The sequence below is a fragment of the Sporothrix schenckii genome, assembly GCF_000961545.1.
Source record: "Sporothrix schenckii 1099-18 chromosome Unknown Cont44, whole genome shotgun sequence".
NCBI lineage: Eukaryota > Fungi > Ascomycota > Sordariomycetes > Ophiostomatales > Ophiostomataceae > Sporothrix > Sporothrix schenckii.
This window is the reverse complement of record NW_015971145.1, coordinates 3,187,753-3,213,784: the sequence shown is the minus strand read 5'-3', so window position 1 is coordinate 3,213,784 and position 26,032 is coordinate 3,187,753. Positions and strand designations below refer to the sequence as shown.

General features: G+C 56.2%; 11 protein-coding genes across 11 annotated transcripts; 3 read left to right on the top strand and 8 right to left on the bottom strand.

Moving 5' to 3' along the window:
• Nucleotides 1-1,368: 1,368 nt before the first annotated feature.
• Nucleotides 1,369-1,983, top strand: SPSK_09857 (uncharacterized protein; the record flags this gene model as incomplete). The annotated part of the gene is made up of 1 exon (XM_016736425.1): nt 1,369-1,983. The coding sequence occupies one exon, from the start codon at nt 1,369-1,371 to the stop codon at nt 1,981-1,983; it is 615 nt and encodes a 204-aa protein (XP_016587777.1).
• A 557-nt stretch (nt 1,984-2,540) lies between these two features.
• On the top strand, nt 2,541-4,213 carry SPSK_09027 (dimethylaniline monooxygenase (N-oxide forming); the record flags this gene model as incomplete). Its single annotated transcript, XM_016735608.1, has 2 exons — nt 2,541-2,571; nt 2,643-4,213. 2 exons carry the CDS (start codon nt 2,541-2,543, stop codon nt 4,211-4,213), a joined length of 1,602 nt encoding a protein of 533 aa, XP_016587776.1.
• A 200-nt stretch (nt 4,214-4,413) lies between these two features.
• Nucleotides 4,414-4,968, top strand: SPSK_09895 (uncharacterized protein; the record flags this gene model as incomplete). The annotated part of the gene is made up of 1 exon (XM_016736462.1): nt 4,414-4,968. The coding sequence occupies one exon, from the start codon at nt 4,414-4,416 to the stop codon at nt 4,966-4,968; it is 555 nt and encodes a 184-aa protein (XP_016587775.1).
• Nucleotides 4,969-6,069: 1,101 nt separating this feature from the next.
• Nucleotides 6,070-7,359, bottom strand: SPSK_09309 (chitinase; the record flags this gene model as incomplete). The annotated part of the gene is made up of 1 exon (XM_016735884.1): nt 6,070-7,359. The coding sequence occupies one exon, from the start codon at nt 7,357-7,359 to the stop codon at nt 6,070-6,072; it is 1,290 nt and encodes a 429-aa protein (XP_016587774.1).
• Nucleotides 7,360-11,196: 3,837 nt separating this feature from the next.
• On the bottom strand, nt 11,197-12,345 carry SPSK_09444 (uncharacterized protein; the record flags this gene model as incomplete). The annotated part of the gene is made up of 1 exon (XM_016736016.1): nt 11,197-12,345. The coding sequence occupies one exon, from the start codon at nt 12,343-12,345 to the stop codon at nt 11,197-11,199; it is 1,149 nt and encodes a 382-aa protein (XP_016587773.1).
• A 765-nt stretch (nt 12,346-13,110) lies between these two features.
• SPSK_09180 (chitooligosaccharide oxidase) lies at nt 13,111-14,574 on the bottom strand (the record flags this gene model as incomplete). The annotated part of the gene is made up of 1 exon (XM_016735757.1): nt 13,111-14,574. The coding sequence occupies one exon, from the start codon at nt 14,572-14,574 to the stop codon at nt 13,111-13,113; it is 1,464 nt and encodes a 487-aa protein (XP_016587772.1).
• Nucleotides 14,575-16,954: 2,380 nt separating this feature from the next.
• SPSK_10049 (uncharacterized protein) lies at nt 16,955-17,317 on the bottom strand (the record flags this gene model as incomplete). Its single annotated transcript, XM_016736610.1, has 1 exon — nt 16,955-17,317. One exon carries the CDS (start codon nt 17,315-17,317, stop codon nt 16,955-16,957), a length of 363 nt encoding a protein of 120 aa, XP_016587771.1.
• A 150-nt stretch (nt 17,318-17,467) lies between these two features.
• SPSK_09248 (uncharacterized protein) lies at nt 17,468-18,844 on the bottom strand (the record flags this gene model as incomplete). The annotated part of the gene is made up of 1 exon (XM_016735824.1): nt 17,468-18,844. The coding sequence occupies one exon, from the start codon at nt 18,842-18,844 to the stop codon at nt 17,468-17,470; it is 1,377 nt and encodes a 458-aa protein (XP_016587770.1).
• A 3,109-nt stretch (nt 18,845-21,953) lies between these two features.
• SPSK_09354 (uncharacterized protein) lies at nt 21,954-23,192 on the bottom strand (the record flags this gene model as incomplete). Its single annotated transcript, XM_016735928.1, has 1 exon — nt 21,954-23,192. The coding sequence occupies one exon, from the start codon at nt 23,190-23,192 to the stop codon at nt 21,954-21,956; it is 1,239 nt and encodes a 412-aa protein (XP_016587769.1).
• A 596-nt stretch (nt 23,193-23,788) lies between these two features.
• SPSK_09829 (uncharacterized protein) lies at nt 23,789-24,448 on the bottom strand (the record flags this gene model as incomplete). The annotated part of the gene is made up of 2 exons (XM_016736398.1): nt 23,789-24,292; nt 24,410-24,448. 2 exons carry the CDS (start codon nt 24,446-24,448, stop codon nt 23,789-23,791), a joined length of 543 nt encoding a protein of 180 aa, XP_016587768.1.
• Nucleotides 24,449-24,768: 320 nt separating this feature from the next.
• Nucleotides 24,769-25,412, bottom strand: SPSK_11012 (uncharacterized protein; the record flags this gene model as incomplete). The annotated part of the gene is made up of 2 exons (XM_016737233.1): nt 24,769-25,123; nt 25,204-25,412. The coding sequence occupies 2 exons, from the start codon at nt 25,410-25,412 to the stop codon at nt 24,769-24,771; spliced, it is 564 nt and encodes a 187-aa protein (XP_016587767.1).
• Nucleotides 25,413-26,032: the final 620 nt, after the last annotated feature.

The window sequence follows — 26,032 nt, the reverse complement described above, 5'->3', positions numbered from 1 at the left end:
CTGCAATTTACAATTTACAATTCATTCAAGACAAATACTCTGCAAAATAACGAAATAAGTAGGAAATATAAAACAAGAAATATCTTTTTTTTGTATTAAATTAAGTGTAGAATTGAAACGAGTTTTTTCTACTTTCTTTCTTTCTTTCTTCAATTTCATTCTGTCCACTTCTGTGCTTTGTCCCTCTCACACTTGCCAACACATCTCATCACGGCCGAATGGGCGAATAAACATATTTTATTTGTTGTTTTAAGGATTTTGTCTTTTGTCTTGGCAAGACAAGCAACATGTGAACTACGACATATGGTTGCTCTACTTGAGTACATGAGCTGCAGCTGTTTTGTGTCACGGCTACCACCGCATGATGTCCGACAGACATTCTTTCGTCTGCGAGTGCCCTCTGCCTGTTGTTTTATTGGTTGCGTGACTCACCGCAAGATGCAACTCAAACACTGCTCAACCGCGCCCAACCGTATCCGATCGTGGGGATTTTGGGGTCGTGCATGTGGTGCAGAGAGCACAGTTGGGGATATGCAAGGCGACCAGCGACTATGCTGTGACTGGTTCTGGAAGACGAAGATGAAAGGTGGAAGCTCTGCGTTGCATTTGTGTGTCCGTGTCCACGCCGTGGGACTCGTGCGTACCATACGGCCAGAAGAGGTGGACTTAGGCTGTGACTAAGAATAAGACTGAGAATACGAATCTAGCATTGAGAGCACCCAAGCCGCAGCTTTACTGTTCTCTTCGCGCATGGACATCCCTAGTAAACGCCAAGACCGTTGGAAATGGAGTTTCGGCAAAGATTGCAATCGATGCAGGGATGGACGGCGCTTGCGACTGGCCTTGGTGGCTTTGGCGCAGAGTGCACCAGTGTACGTCGTAAGATTCGCGAATCTCCGTCGCTAGCATCGACCAAAACCTGCTGACTTGGATTGAGATCTTCAAGGGGTGCGAGCGCGAACGCGCCCCTTTGGAACCTGTTGCACGCTGGACCCTTTGGCGATGGCGACGGATAGAAAGGTGTAGAGTAAAGTAAAGTAGAGTACATGAATTTATTTATTGAATGCAGGTACGCACAACGGTGACACAACCGGACAACACGAGGCGACACAGCCAGACGCAAATAGATTCTGGAGACACAGACACAGACAACACGGACGACAATCCAAACAATAGACACTCAATTACGGATAAAGGAGCACCAAGGGAGGCACAACCTCGACAGCACAACTCGACAGAGCCAGGAACAAACCGCGCTTCTTTAACTTAAAGCAGCGTTGCTGTCGTTTTGTGACGCAACGGCATTTCATCTCATTTCCATCATTCACTACTACGACCATCGCCGGCACAACTACCATCACCTTCACCATGCTCTGTCGCTTAGTTACACTCGGCCTCGCCACACTTCTGGCCCTCCTCGGCCCGTCGCCCGTCGCGGCCGCACCCAAACACTACGTCTTTTTGGATGCGCCAGCCGACAACACCTACGCCTGGACCGTCACCAGCTGGGTGGCCCGCTATTCCGAGGATGATGCGCTCTGCTCCTATAGTAGGTCTCCCCCACGCAACCATACGACGTATGGTCACAGAGCCACTGCTGACGCCGAAATTCCCCCAGACTTTAACATCTCCGGCCCCTTCTCCGGCGGCCAGATGCCCATCCCCGCCTTCGTCGCGTACTGCGCCGGCACCGGCGTGGGCGCGCCGTACGCGCTGTGCCACATTACCGACCTGCGCAACACGACGAAGCGGCGGCAGGTGGCCGCCAAGCTGCTCCCGGGCAACGAAACGACGGCGACCGAGGCCCGCCTGGCGGTGTCGTACCGGTTCGACGACCTGAACGTGGCGGACGCGTGGTGGAACTACACGTCGTACGCGACGCAGCCGTACAGCAACACAGTGGCGGGCGGCGGCGGGGCGGCCGTGTTGACCAACGGGACGACCTTTACCATGACGCCGTCGGAGGTGTTTGGTGTCGCGTAGGGCGACGGAACGTTGGAAAGGTGTTGGCGGAGTGCCTGGTCGTGGCAGATCCATGCCATTTTGTATACTATTCTGCGGAGTACGGCACGTGTCGAGCACACGTGTATTTGTATGCTGTATTTGTACAGAGGCTTCCATTTCTGGCGTCCATTTGTGCTCATATGCTCGATTGCTCATTTGCTCATTTGCTCATTGCCATTTTGCTCATTTTTTGTTCTCATTTAAGATTGGTAGGGCTGGTGGCGCGATGCTACTGCTGACGGCCGACAGGGGTGAGAAAGTGCCGTTTGTTCGTGTCCTGCTGTCCTCGAATCAGGCTGCGCGCTGCCAATAAGGATTCAGGAGCCATTGCACGTCAGCCTCCTGTCATCCGGGGGAAGTGACAGCCCGGAAAAACGAGAATAGATTAGAAATAAGAAACGACAGGAACCAGGTGAAAACGGAAAACGTTCGAGGCTGTAGAGTAGACAATTCAAATACTGCTTGATTCCGTCCGGATTGTTGTATCGTTATTGTCCACTCCATCTTCACCCAATTGTACTCTACTCGTCTCCACCATGTCCCAGCGCATCGCCATCATCGGCGCAGGTAGGTCCTCTCCCCGTCCTCCGTGACCACCCCTAGCAGCAGCCTCACGCTGACCACCGCCCCACAAACAGGCATCTGCGGCCTCGTCTCGCTCAAAGAGGTGCTTGCCGCGGGTCTCGAGGCCGTCTGTTTCGACGCCCGCGAGGGCCTCGGCGGCGCCTGGGCGTACCAGCCGGTCCCCGGCGAAGACCCGGCCGCGTCATCGTCGATCTACCTCGGGACGATGCTCAACTCGTGCCGCGACACGTCGGCCTTTTCCGACTTCCCCTTTGACCCGGCGCGCTACCCGGACTACTTTGGCCACCGGCAGTTTGTGCAGTACTTGCGGGAGTACGCCGCGCACTTTGGCCTGGACAAGCACGTGCGGCTGCAGACCAAGGTGACCCAGTGCGCGCCGCAGGACGACGGCTCGTGGACGGTGACGGCGACCCAGCGCGACGGGACGCAGACCACCGAGCCGTACGCGGCCGTCATTGTCGCCGCCGGCCATCTGAGCGCGCCGCGCACGCCCGCGATCCCGGGCCGCGACCTGTTTGCCGGCGAGGCGCTGCACAGCCACGCGTACCGCGCGCCCAGCCGCTTCGAGGGCAAGCGCGTCGCGGTCGTCGGCTTCGGCAGCTCGGCGGTGGACATTGCCTGCGAGATTGCGCCGCACGCGGCGTCGCTGCACCTGGTGACGCGGCGCGGCGGCTGGGTGCTGCCGCGGTACGTGCTGGGCAAGCCCACGGAGGCCTTTGACAACCGCGCGACGCAGCTGTGGCTGCCCGTGGGCCTGAGCCAGTGGCTGCAGACGAAGCTGCTCGCGTTTGTCGACGGCACGGCGCCCGCGGCCATGGCGCCCGCGCACAAGATCCTCGAGCAGAACCCGACGATCCGCGGCGACTTTCTCGAAAAGGTCCGGACGGGGCTGGTCCAGATTGCGCGCGGCGACGTCGTGCGCATGACTGCGGCCGGTCTCGTCGTCCAGTCGACGCTGCCCAAGGACAACAAGGCCAAGACGGACGCCGCCGACGAGTACGCCCTCGACGTCGACGTCGTCATCTTTGCCACCGGCTACACCCTGTTTGACCTGCCCTACCTGCCGCCCAACACGGCCCACCCCGCCGGCGACCCGGACCAGGTCGACTTGTACAAGCTCATCCTCCCGCTGCACCAGCGCAACCTCTTTTTCCACGGCTACACCGACCTCCTGGGCCCCCTGCCGCCCGCCGCCGAGGCCCAGGCCCGCTACACGGCCGCCCTGCTCGCGGGCCGCCTCCCGCCGCCCTCGACCGACGAAAAGGCCCGCGGCATCCAGGCCTTCCGCGCCTACAACCGCCGCCACTTTGTCCACTCCGACCGCCACGTCGCCACCGCCCACCTGATCCCCTACGTCGACGACCTGCTGGCCCCGCTCGGCGCCGCCCCGACCTTCTCCAAGCTGCTGGCCCAGGTGTTTACCAGCGGCCATCCGCTGCGCGCGCTGTCGGTCCTCAGCGCCGTGTGGTTCAGCATCCCCAGCAGCGCCGCCTGGCGCCTGGTCGGCCACGGCGCCAAGCCGGACCTGGCGGCGGCCACGGTGCTGCGGACGGCCGGCGAGAAGCCGGCGCTGAGCGAGAAGGAGGTGGTCTTGCTGGCGAAGGAGAGGGTGGAGCAGGCCTGATTGTGTTTCCTGTTTGTGTCTCCCTGTTTGTGTTTTCGCTACCCCTTACGTCTCTGGCTTTCTGTTTTGTATTCACATCTCGTCTTGATATCCTCGGCGTTGTATCTGTTTGTTTGCCTCGTCTCAGCTTGAACAAGAATTCATTCGTCATTCTACTTTGTCTAATTACGTCGATGATCTGTTGTCCCTGTCCGTTCCGTATGACTCTCCCTGCCACTCACGCAGTTGTGGTCGTCGCCGTCGCCGTCGCCGTCGGCGGTGGTGTCACAGTGGCCGTGTCTGTCGTTGTGTCCGTCGCGTCCGTCGGCCCGACATACCCATCGCCGCCGTCGGTCGGGTCTGGCGTAAAGAATGGAAACGAAAAATCGCTCGTGTCCGGCGGCGGCGGGTTCGGGTCCGTCACCGTCAGCGTCACCTGCCACGTCGCCGTCGACTTGGCGTGCAGCGTCGTGCTCTTGCCGTTGGAGCTCGTGCGCCGGTGTTCAATCGTGCCCGTCGACACAATCGTCTCCGTGATGGTCGCCGGGTACGCCGTGACCGGCCCCGGAATGTACGTCGTCTCGCTGCGCGTCGTGATCATGGAGATGAGGGACAGCAGCGTGCCCGGCGGATGCGAGATGGCGGTCACGGTGGTCGTCAGAAACTGGGTCGACGTCGAGGGGAACCCCGTCGTGGTGGCGTTGACATTGGCCACACCACCGCTGCCGGCTGTCCCGTTGATGCCGGCCGAGGACGTGGCGTTGGGCTCCAAGTAGTCGTAGCGGCGGGCCAGACCACCGAGAACAGGCGTGGCCGTCGCCAGGAGACTGACGGCAAGCAAACAGACTCTCATGGTGTGTGCGGTGTGTGGGTGTAGAAGCCGAGGAAGAGACTGCAGAACACAACCAAGCAGGACTCACGATGTGTCTGTACCGGGAGTCTCGACCACATCGCACTTTATCTACTGAATCCCTGTCTCCATTGTTTCGTCCCGTCCTCTCCTCTCCTAGAATGGCCTAGACTCGCCACCCCGGCGAGTGTCGGCTGGAATTTGAAATAGACTCCATTTGATTTTGTCGTGGTCGGCTTGGCGTGTCTTGGGTCGTCTGCCATTCACTCTGTCGTCGTCATCTTCAAAGCCTCCCACCACCCTCGCTTTGCAGCCCGTGTCGGCCGTCTCCCCCACGTTTTTTTGTCGAGAGACAGCCACTCATGCAGCCAGGATGGGTAATCTCGGGCAATTCAGCCGCCGGCCGTTGGACAGAAAGAGCATTGATCAATACGCGCGGGACAAGGAATGGTGACGGGACCATCGTTCCAGACCACTCTGCATTCTGTCGTCGTCGCCGTGCTTGGTGGACTTTTCTCGTGCCTCTCGCTGGGCTGCTCTTAATTTAGACCACGCGTGCTACCAATTTGCCGATGTCGACCTACTGCGGCTGTTGTGATCTACGCAAACGTCGGGACTTGACCGGTTGACCGGTTGATCGGCTGAACGATGATCCTCATTGATCCTGGGAGCGCATCTGTTTTTTGGTATTTTTGGTATTTTTGGTTTGATTTAAGGATGTTATGTACACGTGACATGACAAGTATGTACAAAAGAAGTGAACAAGTTGATACAAATAATGAACAAGAAAGAACAGAACACAAAGGAGAAGTAACATGATATGTGAATGAACGACAGTGGAAGTGAATAAGCTGCACAGCAAGCTGCACGGACCGATATACAGCCGAGCAGACATACAGCAGACATAATACATGGTCGATCGAGAACACGTGTGATACAATAAGAAAAGGACAAAAAAAGAAGAAAGAAGAAAAAAAAAGGTAAAAAGACACAAAGACAAAAAACACAAAAACACGACACACCCCCACTAGTTGTTGGGCATGCCCGCGGCCAGGTTGGCGTACTGGCTGTTGGGGTAGCTCAGCAAGTTCTGGGCGGTGTCGAGGCCGCCGAGCGCCGTATAGGACGTGCCGATGAGGCTGTCGGCGCCCGTCTTGTCGGCCGAGGCCTCCCAGAACATGCTGCCGCCGAGGCCCTTGCTCTTGGCGTACTGCACCTTGGCCTGCACCATGGCGGGCGTGTCGTACGAGACCATTTCGCGGCTGGCGGCGTCGTAGCTGTAGGTGGCGCCGGCCGTGGCGTCGGTCTGGATGGTGGCGCCGGCGCGCGGCAGCGCCTTGTAGTCGTAGATGCCGGCCTCCCAGGTGCCGGACCCGACGCCGCTGTAGGCGGTACCCGGGCCGTCCGTGTTCTCAAACGCGCGGCCGTAGATGGGCATGCCCAGCACGATCTGCGCCGCGGGCACGCCGGCGCCGAGGTAGTCGGTGACGGCGCGGTCGGTGGAGAAGGGCGTGGCGTTGGGGTTCTGGGGGTTGGGGTACAGGTTGGCCTGGTGGCCGGCGTCCGCGGAAAAGGAGCCGGCGTAGTCGTAGCCCATAAAGTTGAAAAAGTCGACGACGGCGGCCATGCCCTTGAGGTCCTGGACCTGGTAGTTGGTGGGGCCCGCGGGGGACGCGACGGTCAGCAAGAAGTGGTAGCCGGGCGCGTACTGGGCGGCGTAGGCGTCGAGGGCGTCGCGCACGGCCTGCAGCAGCAGCACAAAGTTGGCGGCGTCGGTGGCCGAGGCCGGGTACTCCCAGTCGATGTCGATGCCGTCAAAGCCCCAGTCCTTGACGAGGGTCACGGCCGTGCTGGCAAAGGTGGCGCGCGTGCTCGCGGAGCCGGCCGCGGCCGCAAAGTTGCCGTTCTGCGAGTACGTCCAGCCGCCGATGCTCAGCAGCACGCGCAGGTTGCGGTGGGCCTTCTTCTGCAGGTACAGCTGCTTGACGCAGCCGTACACGTTGTTGCCCACGTCGTTCCACGAGTCCGTCGGGTAGTGCAGCTGCAGGTCCGCGTACTGGTCCGACGAGTAGACCTCGCCCGTCGGCTGCAGGTTGGCAAACGCATACAACACAATGCTGATTTTGTCGGCCGGCAGCATCTGGGCCGTGTAGTTGCGGCCGTAGACGCCCCAGTTGACAAAGTAGACGGAGTTCTGGTAGCCCTTGGCGGCGCGCGGGGTCATGTTGGCTGAGGCGTCGGCGACGGCCTCGACCGGCGCGGCACGGGCCACTTGGGCAGCCGCCAGCAGTGCCATAAGAGCAGTCTTGATATACATGGTGGGGAGGGTGAGGAGAGTAGTGAGGAGGCAGGAGTCAGGAGTCAGGAGTGAGAGAGTCGACGACAAGAACAAGTAGTGTAGAAAATACAAGTTGAGAAGAGAAGATGCAAAGGAACGACTGAGCGTCAAAGGAATGGATGAAAGTGTCGAGTCAACTTTCAAGACCTACCTGTGTGCGGTGATGGTGATGTCGGTTGATGTCCTTGTCGTGTGTCGCATGGAAGGTGTCCAGCATCGTCTAGACACGACCTCACGAGGCTATATATAATTGTGGCAACAGTCGACGCGTAGATGCGCCGACGGAGCGACGTATCAAAGTTGACGTCGACGTGGCGGAGACAATCTCCCCGTCGTCTATCGTCTATCGTCTCGGTCGACCCCTTGTCGACTCCTTGCGCGGTACTTTGATGGCCCTTGGTCCCTATGCGATCCTTGCGTGGTCCTTGCGTGGTCGTAGGTGTGACGGTGGTCTGTCTTGGGAGGTCGTTGGCCTGCCTTTGGTTTGTCGTCACATTGGGCATCCAGCATCATGGGGTCCGTCCCACCAACGGCCACGCCACGGTCGACGCCGATCCACCCACCACGGCCCACAGCTACGACCCTCGCGCCGCAGTCCCCGTCTAGCGTCTGCCAGCCCGGCGAGAGCCGTTTCCAGTAAGATTCGACATTAAACGCTCGCTGGGTCGTTGTCAAATCGGATGGTCAGGTCGTGCCTGTGCACGTCCCACGACTTGTCCCCCTGGACTTGGTCACTTCGTAACGTTGCCACTTTTGGCGTTATGAAAGCCAAGGACGGTGGGGACAAGGCGACGGAGGAAGGGGAAGGGGGGAGAGGGGGCAGGCAGGAGAGAAGATGGTGTAGAATAGAGAATGACCAGGTGCATGTGCTTCTGTGTCTGGGTCCAGGCAATCTGTGGTGGTTGTGGTTGTGGTCGAGGTCGAGGTCGAGGTTGTGGTCGCACTTGAAGTGATCGTCGACAAAGGAACCGTTGTAGCGCCGTCTGTATATCCCTAATGCAGGGTTGAGGACGGAGAAGACAAATCGAAGGCAACGCCAAGACCACAGAAGACAGACGAAAATGAGGAAAGAAAAGTGCTAAGACAAAGACGAAAAAAAAAGCTGGATGCGACCTGATGCAATGAACGAGATGAAGAGTCGCGTGAGATGAAAGTGCTCGGTTGCTCACAAACGAGCACGCGGTGTTTGTGAGACATTGAAGATAAACAAGAAATGCACAGGCAGACGAGGAGACGAGCAGACAGGCGCGTTGCCAAGCAATTCACGCTGAGCACATTATTTACATTTTTACATTTTTTACATTCATTGCAGACGGTACGCCGAAAGACACATGGCGATGATCTGCAGCGGCTGGGCGGCAAGGTCTCATTTACACGTTCACGCGCGACTGGTGTTTTGAGGAGGCAGGGAGGGAGGAAGAGAGGAAAAGAGGGAGACAAGAACGAGCCAGTGGGCACGGATCGACAACGATGGACGCGACCGGAGGAAATCATGGCCCGCCAGGGAGACATCAAGCGCGAGCAGCGATCCTCCGGCCCGTCTGGACGGAGAACAGATGTCCAGAGTCTTTTTGGTGGCTTGCTGGCGTCGTCCATTTCATGCCTTTTTGTTTGTCGACCGCCTTTGATTATTTTGACTAGCCATTTACCGATCCAAGCAATTGTTCCAATCACGGCACGGGAGGCATGCTCTGGCGTGCCGTCTGTGAAAAAGGAAAAAAAAAGGGTCCGCACCAGTTGAGCTGAATTTCCCAATTCATACATTTGCCACCGACTAACATGGAGACGGAAATATTGCGACGTAAATTAGTTAATGAAAGGCAATGGCCATGGCGCCATGTTAATGGCGCACAGAGCCGCAAAGGATCTACGACGGAGAGCCGATTCACGTCTGACAAGTATGACAAGGAAAGGAAAAAGGAAAGGAAAAAGGAAAGGAAAACGGAAAGGAAAAAGGAAAGGCGGCGAGAGGAGACTGCATATGGCAGACTGCGAATGGTGACTAAAGTTTAGTAGAGGCCAAGACCTGCCCCTGTAAGATTACTTCTCGAGAACACCACCAGGCGACGGCCACCAACAGCAACAGGACCGGCGAAACAACAACAGCCCCCAGCTGTGGGAAGTCGACCTGGTCTATGGTTCTCGGGGGCCGTCTTTGGGGGCGGTCAAGGGACGACTGTCCTACGTAATTACGGCCTACGACGGATCGATTACAAGACAGTGGACGAGACTTGGCGCGCACTACTGCCCTACCATCAAGGCTAATGTCAGGGCTTCTGAAGGCTCAGTGGCTAGTGTCCTCCTGCAAGGGCAGTCAGGGGAGGACAGCCACCACAAAAGTACCCCGGCTGCCCAGGAGCCCAGGAGCCCAGGCGTCCAGAACCCAGGGCGCAACATCAGACGACCGTCTCGGTCTTGGCCAGATCGAGTTGCCTAATTGGGCCGTCCCCCGGTCGCCGCCCTCGTGAGCCTCAGCTACGTACAAAGTACTCGCAGCCTTTCTCGCCGACGCACTATTCCCAGTCACGCCCTGCTCCGATGGCCCTTTATGAGCAGGGCGAGGGATGGCCCGACACGGGTCTTGGCAGCGAATATGGAACAACGAGCCTTGAGCTGTGGTCTGGATATCGGACATCTGTACGACGTGTCTGTGATTTGTGTGTCGGCGTTTTGTTATCTGCGATGCGGTTACACTGCTACCGACTACCTACCTCCTCTTACCTACTGCCTATGTCTCACGAACAAGGCGCAAGTTGTATCCCAACCGGGACAGGCACGTCTGTCGGCACCGCAAATGGTGGGGTGGTGGTGTGTGGCACATGTCCTAATGCCCTTGTCCATGTGCTTTTGTGGTGTTTGGGGTGTCGCACCATGCATGCAGCCGTTCCCCACGTTCGCCCTTGGAGCGATTGCCATTATCACCATCTGTCCATCTGTGTCCTTATCTCTTCCATGTACGACATATGTCGTGTCGTTGCCGCCACCATGACGAGACTCTGTCTTCCGCCTCGCGCGACGCCTCTCGCAACGGAACACGGCAGAGTCGTGCATCTGCATGTTACCTTTGCATCTCCGAAAAAGTACCCCGAGAAAAAGTCACTTGGCGTGCCTCCACCGGCCGGCCGATCATCTCCATACAAGGTGCTTACTTCGCGATCCTTTGTCTGTTCATCAAGAGGAGTCTGGAGTTCCCCTGTGGCACCTAGCTTATATCACCCTGGCCATGCAGCGCCTGTGGTGGTTTCCATCAATGTCTCCATCGATGATCTCCATCGATAATCTCCATCCTGCTCCCATGGGCCGATCGCCACTCGTCCGGCCTCTGGAAAATGACCAAAACGACATGGTCACGGCCTTATTCTGGGTCATCGCGGGCGTCGTCCTCGACTCGACCAGGATCCAGGTCTGTTGGGCATGCTCCCATGTTCTTCCATTGTCTTGTCCCATTCGCGGCCTTGTTTCTACACTTTCTTGTCGGCCGCTCCCCTGCAACCCACCTTTTGATCTCCCGCTTGTGTCCGTTCATCTGATGTCGTTGTCCCCTTACAACCCCGTCTTGTAACGTTACTGGCCCTGCACATCACGAGCAGGGTGCATCTGGTGTGTAGTCGGTCGACAATCGTACCGTCCCGACCGTTTAGCGTAGAGTGTATGTGTACGTATGCGACATACAGTGCGCCGTACTTTATTTGTACGTATTCCTATTCACGACGTCTTCGGAGCAATCTCAATACATGTTGGCTCGCCCGTTTTATTCTCTCCTTGTCTGCTCGCTCGCTCGCTCTCCTAATCTGCCTGCTACGCACCGTCGCCCCCCTACGCATCCGTCCACTTCACACTCGCCCGCGTCTCGTGCGACTGCCGCGCCAGCTCAATCAGCCGGATGCCGTCGCGCGACGTCTGCGGGTCGACGGCCAGGGGCGCGGTGCCGCGGATGGCGTCGACAATGTTCTCGTAGTAGCCGCGGTAGTGGCCCGGCAGCGACGGGAAGGCGCCCATGTAGTAGCCCGTGGCGGCGTCGCGCGTCTGGACGGCGGCGTCAAACGGCGTCTTGGTCGTCAGCTGGCCCCAGATGCGCTCGTCTTCGACGCCGTAGGCCGGGTCGTCGGCGGCGACGCCCGGGTGGGCGATGGCGCGGTCCTCCTGGGGGCAGGTGCCGTACTTGATAAACGTGCCGTCGGTGCCCTTGACGACGAAGCGCAGCTGGTCCTTGAGGACGGAGGCGACGTTGGTCTTGACGGTCACGACGAGGTTGGTGCGGGCCTCGGTGCCGTCGTACTCCAGCACCAGCGAGAACGTGTCGTGCACGCCACCGCCGCCGGCCCGCACCGAGCGGAAAAAGGCCGTGACGTAGGCCGGCTTGCCAAACAGCACGAGCGCCTGGTCGATGGTGTGCGTGCCCAGGTCGAACACGCTGCCGCGGCCGGGCGTATACGGGCCGTCGCCGTAGTTGCGGTCGACCACGTCGGCCTTGAACCCGGGCGGCGGGTCGAAGTGGATCTCGGCCTCCGTCACGTCGCCCAGGGCCCCGGCCGTCACGAGGTGCTGCACCGTCCGGAAGTCGCTGTCGAGCCGCCGGTTCTGGAACACGCTGAGCAGCTTGCCCTGCGCCCGGGCCAGCGCGATCAGCGCGTCCGCCTCCGCCGACGTCGACGACACCGGCTTCTCCACGACCACGTGCTTGCCCGCCTCCAGCGCCTGCGTGGCCAGCGCGACGTGGTCAAACGCCGCGACGACCACCAGCTCAATGTCCGGGTCGCCAAAAAAGGCCGCCGCCGTCTGGTAGTGCTTGGCCTGCGGGAACTTTTGCGTGCAGTGGCCGAACTTTTGCGTCGCCGCGGCCGACGGCGGGGCGCGCTGCAAAAAGGCGTACACGAGCAGGTCCTTGTTGGGCAGGATAAAGGGCAGCTGGAAGCAGTTGGTCGAGAAGCCGAAGCCGATGATGCCGACCTTGATTGGCGCCATTGTAGGGGAAGAGTCGGTGCTGTGTGCTGGGAGGGTATTGGGCGAGTTGGGCGGGCGTCGAAACAGCAGTGAGGGGTAGTCGTGATGCGATGTCAGTGGTTACAGTGGACGCTGTAGACGCTGTAGGCGCTGTAAACTGTAGTTGCGGCAGCTTCTCTGTCTGTTCAACAGCACATCGTTTATTTCTAAGCAGTCGTTGCTTGTTGATGCGACGGCTGTCTGTTTTATGTTCACTCGGCCGGTGAGATGACGTTAACGGGCAGCTGTCTTTGCGAGCACCACGTGGACTCTGACATCGGATGTTGTTGTTATGTTGACCCAAATCCGACATGCGTCTTTACATCGGCCCGCTTATCGCGTCCCAGATGCTCACTGCCCCCCGTACCAGTCGCTATTCCCGCCTAACCCCGCCGAAGTCGCCCTGGCCCGGGGCATCTCCACCCTGCTAAAGTCGTCGTCCCCGCGTGAGCGCCCGCCGGCTAAATGCGACGGTGGACTGGCCACGTCGTCTTGCGTTTCTGGGACATTATCACCTCTTCACCTCCGATGCCGCCAGCACGGCGAGACGCTTCGACTGCACGGGTCTGGCTGGGTTGGTCGCATTGACAGTCTCGAGTTTTGATTTGAAAGCAACGAATTATGTACAAACTCCATCAACAAGTCCATGACCCTGCAACTTCGAGACTCATTGTCTCGTCTCTCTCGCATCTCTCTCGCCCCCTTTCGCCCCCTGTCGTCCCTCCGTCCTCCCTGTCGCTATGCCCACTACTTGGCCGGCGCAATCGCCTGCGGATAGTCAAAGACCTGCGTCGGGTCGACGGCGGCCTTGATCTGCTGCAGCCGCGGCAGGCTGTTGCCATAGTAGACCTGCTGGGCGTAGGTGCGGTTCATGGTCGGGTCGGCGTAGTTGATGTACATGCCCCACTGGTTGGCAGCGAGGTTCTGCGTGAAGGAGTCGGCCCAGCCGTTGAGGAAGGAAAAGCCGTTGGACGGGTACGAGCCGAAGATGGCGCGGTCGTAGAGCTCGTACAAGAACAGCTTGTCGCGGTGGGCGAAGCTCGTGGCGTTGCTGGCGACGGAGGGGATGAAGGCGTTCTTGCCGCCCATCATGTCGATGATGATGTACCACGAGCGCGTGTTGCTGCGGGCCTGGTTCATCCAGTAGCCGCAGACGGCCTGCAGCGCGCGCGCCGGCAGCGCCGTCGTGGCCATGCTCTTGGAGAAGAAGTTCTCGTGCTGGTTGTAGGGGTGCGAGGCGTCGACCGTGTCGCCGTTGTCGTAGGCGGCGAACCCGCCGACCCAGTCCGTCTGCTGCACCTGCGACAGCGACGCGCCCAGCCGGCCCAGCAGCGGCTGCATCGCCGTCTGCAGCGCCGCCTGCCCGCCGTGGTAGAGGCCCTGGATCTGCGTCTCGTAGCTGCTGCCAAAGATGCGGAAGTTGAGCTCCGCCGGCATACTGCCCGCGTTCAGCCAGTCCTGCAGCTCCTCCCACCCGTTGGCGCAGTCGCCCGCGTTGTTCCACGGCAAATTCACCTGGAAGGCCGTCGTCTGCGCCGGCGCCGCAAACGTGTTGAAGTAGAAGGTGTGCACGACGCCAAACGACGAGCCCGCGCCGCGCAGCGCCCAGAACAGGTCCGCGTTCTCCGTCGCCGAGCAGTTGACCACCGTCGCGTTTGCCAGCACCACCGTCGCGCCTACCATCCAGTCGAGCGCCAGCCCGTGCGTGTGCGAGCTGAAGCCGAAGCCGCCGTGCAGCGAGTGGCCCGCCAGCCCGACGCCGGGGCACGTGCCGTGGCTGATGGCCCGCTGCCCCTGCTTGTAGAGCTCCGTGAAGACGTGGCCCAGCCGCGCCCCCGCCTGGATCGTCGCCACCTTGGTCGTGCTGTTCACCGTCACCTTGTTGAGCCGGTCCAGCTCAATCACGAGGTGGCCGTTCTCGCCGCCCAGCCCAAACGACGCGTAGCTGTGCCCCCCGCCCTTGGGGCTCACCTTGATCTTGTTGGCCGCCGCGCACTTGACCGCCGCCTGGATGTCCGCAATCGTCTTGGGCACCACAATCGCCGCCGGCGTGTACGGCAGCCGCGTGTTGAACGGCGCCACGTCCGCGTTCCAGTCGTTGCCGCCCTTGGTGTCCACCGGCACCGACGCCGCCGCCAGGCAGTCGTCGATGGCGGCACCGGCCGCCGACGTGGCCAGGGCCGCAAGGGCCCAGGCGGACCAGGACTTCATGCTGGGAGGATGAGTCAAGAGACGTGATCGGCGTTTTTTTTTTCCTTTTCTTTTCCTCTTTTTTAATTTCCTCTTTCTTCTTTGAGTGAACGAGCGTAGTGAGGACAAAGCGGACAAAGCAGAAGAGTCTAGATGCACAGTCCACGGGACGGTTCACGTTTTTAAGGTCCATCAGAACGAAAAAGCCAAGATCTGTGGGGACGGTATGAGTCGACCATGCTGACAACCAAGACACGGCTTCATACACAATGGGTCGACGGTGCGTGGTCCAGGCACCTGTCCCTTTTCCAACCGTCTGGGTTCCGGGGTTGGCAGAAGGGAATCCCCCGCGTGTTCAGCTCTGTGGAGAAGGGAAACGCAACTGGGGAAGAAGACTACAAGATACGGGGGACGCGGGAGAGAAACAGAACCTGGCACGGTCGTCGTAAAAGGAATCACCGGCTTGGCCATATCTTGGCCATATCGCCACATACATCCAAAGATGCCAACCCAAAGCGGCCAATAATTGCCGTCCTGGCCGGTGTACTGATAACGGTGGTTGATGGGAAGGGGGGATAAAGGGGATTAACGGGGATTAAAGAGGACAAAGGGGGAGAGCAGACTGGTCGGCTCAATGGAACGTGAATGAATTTTCCTGCTTGGCAAGGCGAGGATATTGCGGTGCTTTTATGGCCATGTGGTTCGGCTAGAGCGACGGTAAGGAACGCCTCCCTGTGACCCGTTGACCTGTTTGTAGGTGGAATGGGTGTATGGGATGGGTGTACTCTGCAATGGTGAGGTTTGATGGTGAGTGTAGCGTGTGCTTTCTTATGAAAGCATAGAACAGTCGCAAATCAGCGCCAACGACGTGCGACGAATGGCACGACAGTCGAAAGGCCAACGACACACACTCAGCTGCTTTGTACAGCACGTAATAGTACGTAATTACTGCCCGTCTTGGCGAACCCGTTTGGGTGGAGAGCAATTATATGGGTGATGCGTCCGCAGCAAAAGCGCAAATGCATTCTGTTCTTGCGGCTGGCAGCGGAGCCGGTGCGGCCAAGTCGGGAATTTGACTGGACGGCTGGCCGGGGTGAATCGGATGGACACGCTCTCCGAAGGACAAGGACGAAGCAAAAGAACATAACGGTTAGAGACGAGTTCATGGCGGATAATATGGGAAGGGGGGAATGTCCCAAATAGCCATAGTAGGTAACCGTATTAAGGCACACCACATTCCGACGCCGAGCATGTGTCAACGGCCTGTGTGTATTTAGCCTGCAGGACAGTTTTCGCTGTAGCGCCGCAGTCATGTTGCCGCGCAAGGGACTGGCAAAACGCGGAATCATAAAATGAGTGCAATTATACGAATGATGCGACCCGAGACGCAAATCACGTGTCCTGTCAATGAACTGTCAACGAAGACTGTGGCCAACAACCGATATGGTAGCCCAGTGTCGTTTTGCATCGCACGTCTGCGTCTTGCTCGTCGACCGTGGGCGGCGTGTCTGACTGCCGTGGATGTGTGCCGTACCCTGTGCAGCCTCCTCCGTACCTCCACTGGGAGGGAGCATCATCAATCTGCTGTGCCGCGCTGTGGTCGGGTGCATCGTGGAGGCAATGTGTGAAGGCTTTGATGCTTCCCTGGACAGCCGTCCTCGTCCCACTGTACGAAGTAGTACAGCGCATGCAGTGGGGCGTCGCTACTGAAACACCCAGTAAAAGAGCCTCTCAGTGCGAACATCCGCCAACCAATCACAATGCATGCTTTCAACCAACAATTACCGCATTCGGAAGGCAGGCACAGCTTACACAAAGGCGTACTACATCACAAAGAAACGGAGCTGAGAACAAAACATCACCACACGCAACAGTTGTTCATCACCAAGCCACAGCTACGAATTTCGTATTAACACTGTACTGCTACGTTTTGTGCGAGGTTGGTGATTACAATAATGACAATTACATCGCATAGGTGGTCAAGTGAGGTGGTGTGGTTTTTGTGTGTGATTTGGCTAAATCTAAAATAACTGTTCAACTGCAACTACCAAGAGGAAGAAGAAGGCTGCGGCAAACAGCGTACAACGTGGAGACTGTGGATGTCTGTTGACATCTGTACATGATTTACTGAGTGCCCAGTGAAAGTACGGCCATGGTGTTTGACAAGTGTTCCTCCATCTCAGTGCCGCCCAAAGCTTTTCGACGGCACTGTTGCTCAATTCCCCATACCATCGCCTGTTCCTATCATCAGGACATGTCGTCCATTCTGACATCTTGCCGTGCACAGACCGCACGATCCATGGTCATCTGCAAAAACACCAAGGTCTACCTGTTCTTCTTTCTTCCTCCTCCTCTTGTATCTTTGCTCGCTCCTCTCAGCCCCTTGTCGCCGACCGCCGGCTCACACCCGTTTGTAAAGCTCCCGCACGAGGTACAGAAGTCTCTGTTCCTCCGGCGTTAGAAAGGTGTGGTTGACGCTGCGGTACATGGGGATGCGCCGGTTGGACCCGTCGACGCCCAGGATCCGATTCTGCGCGTCACGGACACTTTCAATGAAGCTGGCCAGGTGGTGGGCCGTGAAGCGGCGTTGGAGGGGAGCGGTGGCGACGATGGCCGTGTCGGGGTCTGGGAACTGGAGGTGCGCGCGTGGGTTGTCCGTGTCGGGGTCCGAATCGAAGCCGACGGGCACGCGGTGCGAGACGCGGCGCAGAAAGCGCTGGCCGTTGACGAGGTGGCGGGCACGGCGGCGGGTGCGGCGGGGCATGGTGGCTGCAGCCGACTGGATGGCCGCCGTTTCGCGGGCGGGCGAAGCAACAAAGTCCGAGTCGTCCAGGTCGCCAGCGTTGACAGACGAGTTTGTGTTGTGACCAGAGGGCCCGGCAGCAAAAAGGTCCGCGTCGTCGACAATGCTGTCCTAGGCAATGTGCGCGTCTGCGTCCTCATTGTCGTCGTCGTCGCTGCTGCTGTCGTTGTCGCGATCGCTGTCGCTGTTGTCCTCGACGTCTGCGTCATTTTCGTCGTCTTTGCCCTCATCGTCCACGGCCTTGCCCTTCCCCTTCCCCTTGCCCTCCATTGTTTGAGCAAGGGTCGCGCGGCGCTGGTTGGATGCGCTCATCATAAAGGTCAGGCGCTCACCGGCCTCCCAGCCGTCGACGGTGCCACGGTCCTCGAAAACATGGTTGTGCAGCGCATCGCGGTTCGCCGCCTCGTCATTGCCGTTCAGCGTGAAAATGTTGCGGGGGCGCATGTTGTTGGCCACCGTGCCCGCCATGTTGTTGTTGGCCCCGTTGCCTGCGTTGCCGCCTGCGTCGTCATCCGTGTCGCTGTCCGTGGCGTCATCCGAGCTGTCCATCGACTGCTCCGTATGGTCAAAGAGAAGGCCGTCGGCGTTGGTCCACTGCACGAAATTGACATTGTGCACCCAGTCCATGCTGGAACGGTAGACAAAAGGCCGGCTCTCGGGGTCCCGGCGTGCGCGCCTGCCACCTTCCAAGTCGGTGGTGGCGTCCGACTCGCCGTCCCAGGTCAGATGAAAGTCGCTGCGGTCGGTGTTCATGCAGTAGGGACGCACTTCCATCTCGTCCCGCCAGCGGCTGTACTCGCGCTGCATCGCGAACCGGCTGGCCGTGCAGAGCATCCAGAAGGCGCGGTCGGGCATGAGCTCAATGGCAGGGTGGTTCTCAAAAAGCGCCGTGCGCGGAATGCGAGCAGTGTTCGTGGGTTGAAGCGTGTCGAGGAGCATGCGATGTTGATACGTCACCGCGTAGAAGAAATGCTTGCACTTTGGCGGCTCGGCAGCATAGCTGAAGATCATCACCTGGACCTCGGGAGGCAGCAGAGAAAACTGAAAACGACCAGTCTGCGTGACGCTGGAGGAGGTCCCGGCAGCATTTTCAGTGGCATTGGCGCTGGTATTGTCGCTGCTGGTGGTGGCGGTGTTGGTAGATGCCGCAGTGTGAAGGGCATGTGTGCTCTGGCCATCATTTTGAATTGCGTCGGAAATTGCCATGAAACGCGAGGCCAAGTGACCATGTTTCTGGTGGAACATGATGAGCCACTCGGCCAAGCGGCGACGGTGGTTGGAAGCCATTTCTTCGGCTTCGAGGCTGGGGAACACAACATCCAGCTCGGACACGGGTCGGAGGAGAGACTTGATGAGCTCCTTGAGAGCGTCGCTGGCGGCCTGAAGCTTTTTGACCGCCAGTGGTTGGGTACGCGTGATGGCAGTTGTCGCCGTGCTGTTGTGCTGCTCGGGGTCAATGCCACCGGACCCGGCCTGTTGCTCAGCCATGATGACGGAATCTGTGGTAAAAGAACAAGTTAGCACAATGTCTGATGTAAGAGCCAGGGAAGATTGTGAGAGTGACGAACTGAGAACAGTAGAGAGAGATGGGTGAAAGAAGAGAGGGTGTGTGGTGTTGGATCACCGCGGCGAGTGAAAAAGCAAAAGAGTCCATAGCTGATTTGCGATTGTGGGTGATGCCGGCGGAGATTGGAGGAAGAAGCGGATGACGATTGCTGTCGGTCAGAATCTTTCGATCGAAGCAAGCTGTGATGATGGCGATGGAGGATGAATTGGTGAACAGCTTTGGATCTCGAACAAGAATCTGAAAAGTGGTTTGAAAGAGGGAGAAAAGAGGAGGAGGTCGGAGGAGGGGGAGAGGGGGGCAGGCTCGATATATATAGGGAGAGGAGAGGTCGGCAAATCAGCAAATCAGTGAAGCAGTGAATCAGTAAAATTAAATATGTTGCCGTGGCAAAAAAAGATTATAATGTTGTTTATCGAAAAAGGAAGGAGCAACAAAATAATCATACTGGATGACGTGTTATGCTACCAAGACAAGAATAAAAATCACAACACCTGCGGCAGGGTGTCTTTACTTCTCCATCAGATTCCATGTCAGATACGATACACAAGAAGGAGGATGCCGTGACCGATTGTCACATCCACGGTCAAGATAATGTTTTCCATGTCGCTGCTTGCATTTAGTAACTTTCAGTCATAGTGAGCTGGACTCTGTCCCGAAACGGATACTGACACACATGGAGTAGACTGTTACGGTGAACAATGGGGACAATACTCTAATGTACTTGAACAATGTAATATGCAGGAACACCATGCAATAGTATGAGCCACGAAGCAGGGCTTGGTCTTGCTTTATTTGGCCATCTACTATTACATTTTTGATTGCTGAGTTGATAATCATTTACCATTCACTAAGAGAAAATAATGGGAGGAGAGGATGGGGCATGACGAGGGGAGGAGATGAGGGGAAGATGAAATGAGAGAAGGAGGAACAAATGGGAGAGAACGAAATACAGATGGCACAATATCAAGGATCTGAAAACGGTATCAAAAAATGCATTATATAACTCTGCACTTTGTTTTCCACGGCTCACGTAGCACAAGGCTCAAAAATCATGGTGCGGCTCCGGGAGAAGATTAGTGAATGACCACGGCGTCCCAGGTCTCCCCCAACGCCAGACCCGACAGTCTGGCAATCTACCAGACTATTCTTTGCTGGAAACGCATACTATGCTCCTTTTGTCTGTTGCTTGTCAGATATATTGGGGTGTCGTGAATGTAGCGTGAACATATGTTACACATGACAACGAGCAGGAAAAGAGACTGGGATTAATATCCCTCGCTGATCTGATTGACAGAACACAGTCGATGACGAAGCATATCACAGCAGACGAAAAGACCAGCAACTGCGAAATCTACGATGTAAACAATGGGAGGCGACAAATTCGAGGTCAATCCAAAACAAATTCAACCAATCAAAATCAACCGGTACTCGATAGCTTAGGGGCAAACACGGAGTTACACCGCACACCAATTGCCATGCCACGCACTCGACTCTGCAGAGACATGAATCAATATCTGGAACATGCATGACTACAAAGTCATATGATTAGAGCTTTGTTTCATGATATTCGATTTGTTCTTCTGAGACCTTAAGGTGACGTGGCGATGGTATACCCCACCCGCTCCTTCCTTAGGCACCACAAGCTGATCGCTCCTTTCCAGCAAAGAATATTTCTTCTTTTTTTCGCCTCTTTGCTTTCCTATTTGTATGCTCGGCAGCAACAATAATAAAAGACGTTATCTATACACCCGCAACGAATCCCTCACTGGCCTATCACTGCTTCTTGGTGTACATACATTGTGGCTCTGCACGTTAATCAATCATAAGTGACGGAATCCTATGTATCTTCCTCGCTCCTTTTGTTTCCATTTATGAGAATACAATGCCCAACGATTTAACATTGGCTCGTTAACTTCTAAATAGAACTACGCCCTTGCTCATGTTATGCCCTCCCTACGCATTTCCATAATACCGTTGGAGAAAAGTCAACCAAAATGTGGCCGTACAGACGTTGCAGAACTGCCGTGTGAAAGTGAATGACAATATGTGCCATGTGTGTTGTCAATCCCCTGATCTCCATGATACATGCACCTCCCTGGTGAATTTGAATCCCATTTTCATACGGATTGCTTGCCGAAATTTATTTAACGGCACATGTCATACTCAATGGCTCCATTCCATCTGCATGTTTCTACCGAGAGCTGCTTAGTCGTCCATCGTACACTGCCGACAGCCAGAAAAGTGTTGTGTGTCTGGATATTGGTCCGCTTGAAACGCTTATTTGCTTTAATTGATGGCTGCTGCGACGATGTTTAAGGTCGATGGTCTTTGATGTAATGAATTCAAACAAAGAGATTTGTGTGAATTGTTTGTGCCTGTAGACGATGCTGTGCATGACGTTCACTAATGTATGCCAGCTCTCGATGGTGTTGCTTCATTTCTGCTGACTTCGTCTGTTCACGTGGAACTCGGACAGGTCCTGCATGGCACCCATTGTAGGAGAGGTGATAATCCCCATGTGCTGCCATTTGCTTAGTATCCTTCTGGACAGTGAGTGGACGTCGTTGACCCTACCCATAAATCATATGTTCATTGTGGGTGTCGTTCTTATTGTGGTGAACAATGGTTCAGGAGTTTGTCATAGTCTCTTTTCTGCGACGGCTCATTGCCCAGAAAAGTCGGCTTCGGCAACGTTAGTGGTCCCTATTGTCGACGATACGCAGGGGGCGTGCAGTGTGGCCATTGTCCATGTTTGGACTCTGCAAAATTTGCGAGAAAAAGAAAGAGGTTGAGTTTGCGTCCGTCAAACGGAGATCAAAATTGTTTAAATACAAAGAAGTCAGACAACAGCCAAATGCAAACGGATGCGGCGATGAATGCAAGATGGTGTGGAGTAGTGAAGCAGTGCAAACGGAGACAAAAGGCGAGTGAACAACAGAAGAGTGAATAACAAACGCAGGAGAATGGCATCTCTGGTGTATCGCAGTGATTAATAAAGCGAGCACATCACAGGCTTCCGTCTTTCGCGGATCAACACTTTCTGGCCTTTTCCTGTATCGCCATCAACAAGTCCTCTTCGTCCACGCGCAGTCCATGTTCGAGCATATGCCGCCCGGCGCCCAGAATCTGTCGTCGTACAGTGGCCCATTGCCGGTTGCGTGCAGTGACGTCCCGATAGTAGGTTTCCATGGGATGGGCTACTTCTCTGTGGTAGGAGTCGAATTTGCCGTCTGATGTGTGTTTCAGAGCGGTGTCACGCAGCTGTTGCAATGCAAACGCGCTGAGTCCCTCATCATTATCATCACCTTCGCCTCCGTCGCCTTCGTCGCCTTCGTCGACTCCGACCGCCGTCCCCGGCTTGACAATAGGCACCGAGACGATCTCTACAGAGGGCTTGAAGAAACAGCGTGGATCGGTCGAAGACAAGGACGTAAAGCCGGGTATCGCGTCTGGACCCGCGTCATTCGGCAGTGGCGCCGCCATGACGACGTCCCAGTGCACGTATGCCCGTTTCATGGCCGCACGGGAGGCCCAGCAAGCGCTCCACAGTCCCTGGTCGGACAGCCAATGGGCGCTAGGGTGTCGTAGGTGGTATTGGGGGACGGTCATCACGTCGCCTAAGTCGTCGGTGTCGTCGGCCTCTTCCGGGACATCCAGCGGTCGCCAGGATCCATCGTCGTTCTTGGGCCGAATTGAGTCGTAGTAGTGGCCACAGGGAATTGGCTGGCACGCCGTGTCCCATATTGCGCGCTGAAGTTCCGCCGGGAGTTTTCCAAAGCAGTGGAAGGTCGTGCTCGTGCCTGTATCGACGTCTGTGCTTTTGTTTGCGGCCCCGTGGCCCGGATGTCTAGGCGCTGCTCGACTCATGAGCTTCGCGCTCAGATTGAGCCCCTCTGCAATGTTCTGCAGCGCATTGTATACAATTCTGCGGCCGTGCAATATGTCGCCCACCTGCCCTGTGCCCATGTTCTCCAGGGCGTTCTTCGTGCCGCCCCCGCCGTCCCTGTCGTACATGTCGACCACTTCCTGCGGCCAGTCATAGGCACGGCTCCACATGAGGGACAAGAAACGTACGGTGTCGCTGTGCAGGCCGGCTACGAATTTGACAAATTCCGGCGCATCCGTCTTCTGGTCGCCGAGCTTGCGCGGCGGGGCTGGGCGGGATGCCACGCTGTTGCGTAGCAGACGTTCTCGGTGTTCATCCTCTGCCTCGGATTCGTCGTCAGAGTCAGAGCGGTCGTAGTCGTAATCGCTGTTGTCGCCGTCCATGGTAGCAGTCTTGGACAGTTGGCCGCACGGTTGGGGGTAGATGGCAGTGGTAACGTTCGGAGCCAGAGTCTGGTGTTGAGAATGTCAGGGTGTGTAGAGGCACCGGCGATACAAAACAGATTGAGTTCAGGAGCCGAGTTGACCCCGCACCACATCAAGGCTGATGCCAAGATATTGCGATGTCTATGCTTTGGACAGAACTCGACAAAATGCAACGTAATTGATTCGACAGTGAGTTGAATTGACAATGAAAATGAAGAAAATACAATATATAATAAAATAAATTAAGAAATGGCAAGTAAAATTTTCGGGGTTTTTTTTTGTCTCCTCTCGACGTTTCCTTTTATGAGATTCAAGAGGCAAAAGCCTTACTCTGAATTGCCAACAATAGATAAACGCAGTCATCCGCCGCTAGAAGCTCATGTGAAATGTCACTGCTCATGAACTTCTGGTTACGGAGTCACGATAGTAATATTGGACCAAATGATTACCCAAAAATGTATAATCAGACGAGGAAAAAGGAAGCAGCGGTTATTCGCTGGTCCCAGGATCTTTCCGCTATGCGAGACAGCACCCTGTGGGCATTTGACAGTAATTCAGCGGCCCAACTTGTATGCGAGGCGCAAGCAAAGTTTCATCTGCCACGTGCAGAGTAACCGGCCGATCGCCCACTCGGTCGGGTAGCTGGCAGGGGCAATGCACCGTGGAACGTACCGCCACCAGTCTTCCAGGCCATTCCGGCCCTTGGGTTCATCATAGTATTCTTTGAAGTTGTACAACACATTGGTCGCCTCGAACCATGCTGGATAGAAGCCACTCTCTTCCCAGTCAATGATACCCGTTACTACATACTCGGTCGGGTTAGTCGGGTCAATGTCGACCGTGATGTTCCCGGGATACACGTCGCCATGTGTAAATACGCAAAGCTCGTTGGGATCGGGCCGTGGCAGGAGGCTCTTCAAGAAGCTGCAGTACTCGGGCCCCGTCGGCGATTCTATTGCAAATTGAAAGTCACGGAACGCCAAAGCCGTTTGAATCACGGTCTGGCTGTCGCTGACGCCTTCGCCCGCGGTCCCCCCCAGCCGGCCACCCAGTGGTAGCTTGATTTAGGGACGCCCGCTATTTATGGGCGGTTGCGGTGGAACTCAATGGGATGGCCCTGGGCCATGAGTACTAAGAACAAGACCAAAAGAGTTGTCTGATTTTTTTTTTTTTACCTTTGCCTTTGATTCCCGGTCGCCATGAGATCTTGTCATCAGAGAAAGATGAAACCTACGTAAGTTGCTTGGGAGTTGTGGCACATAAACAGTGCAATTTCCTTTCTGCATACGAAGCAAACTTCCAAAGAAACTGCTTGTTAGTCTGATATCCTCGCCTTCTCAGTACAGCTGTAGCGATTTTTCAACGAAATTTTATCGTTTATTTTTTATTTTATTTATTTATTATTTTTTTTTTAGAAAAAAAGACTCGCTAGGTCTTGCACGGCTAGGCACATGCAGGCCCGAAATGAAGCCCGTTTGAAAGGACACAAACAAGAAGAAGAATAAAAAAGTAACTTTGGCTTCTCCGCCCTATCTCACTGAGCGCAAAGCTTCCCCAGACTAATGTCATCAATCGCTATGGTCGCACCGTAGTAGTAGTTTCCACCGCCGCCACAGCTAATCCGCAAGACGGGAGTGGACGACGTGGGCGTGATGGTCACGGTGTGCAGCGTGACCTGGTCCAAGGGCCCGCGACCCGAAGAGCCGATAAAATCAACTTGGACGCCGTCCAGTTGCGTCTGGATATCAACGCCACCGTCGTAAATGCCACTGGCGTCGGTAAGTTCCCAGGTAAACTGCAGCGTGTATGGCTGGTTCGGCTTGAGTCCCGTCAACTGCTGGGAGATGCTATATCGCTGGCGGTCTTCCCGTTGGGCGATGTTGAAGCTCCTGTTGAACGAGAGCGATGTGTTAGAGCCGGTGCGCTGAAAGATAGAGTTGGTTACGGTGATCTGGCTGGGTTGGCTTACACGTAGTTTGTGCCGCTGACGGAATAGTCGGCCCCGGGAGCGTCGGTCTGGACCGTGACACCGCTGTCAAACGTCCACGCAGTGGAAGAGGCGTCCTCGAAGCTGCCGTCCTGAATAATATTTACCGGGTTGCAAGTCGCACAGGGGCCGGCTTGGGCACCGAGGGTGAAGGCTGCCAAGGCGAGAGCGAAGGCCGTGAGTTGGACCATGGTTGGACAAATAGGTTGGAGAATCACGGCGACGGTGAAAATCAAACGAAGGACACACAAGGCAGAAGAAGAAGCAAAACCCGCAGTACTCCGTAGTCATGAAGCGAGAAGGGATGGTATTTAATGAAATACCGTTGCTCTGTAGCGAAATCGATTCTTTATTACGCATGGAATTTGTTTCAATGTTGGCCTGTTGGTCTGCTTTTCACTCCGGAATCTGTGTCCGGCGCCAATATTCAAGGTTCACTATGGGGCTGGCGGTAATAGTGTGTCAATAGTCTCGATGCGAAATTAGGGGCAAAACAGCAATAATCCAATAGCAGCTCCCACCCGACCAACCAACGTAGCAATAGAGCTGGGGCAGCACAGCAACATATGCCCAAGTCGAGCAAAGAGCTGGGAAAGAAGCGTCCAATTTCAGAAGCATCATTTTTTTTCCCCGCACATTCTTCAACGCGCAACACGCTCTGATCGGAGCAAACGATCCACGTTTTCAAGTCATGCAGTGTTCCTTTCGTTTACCAGATGCGGTTTGTTTTTTGAATTTCATGTCATGAGAGATCAACGGAGATTGCCACAGTGCTTTGTGCTCTAACTGGACTCCCAAACAGGGAGATATG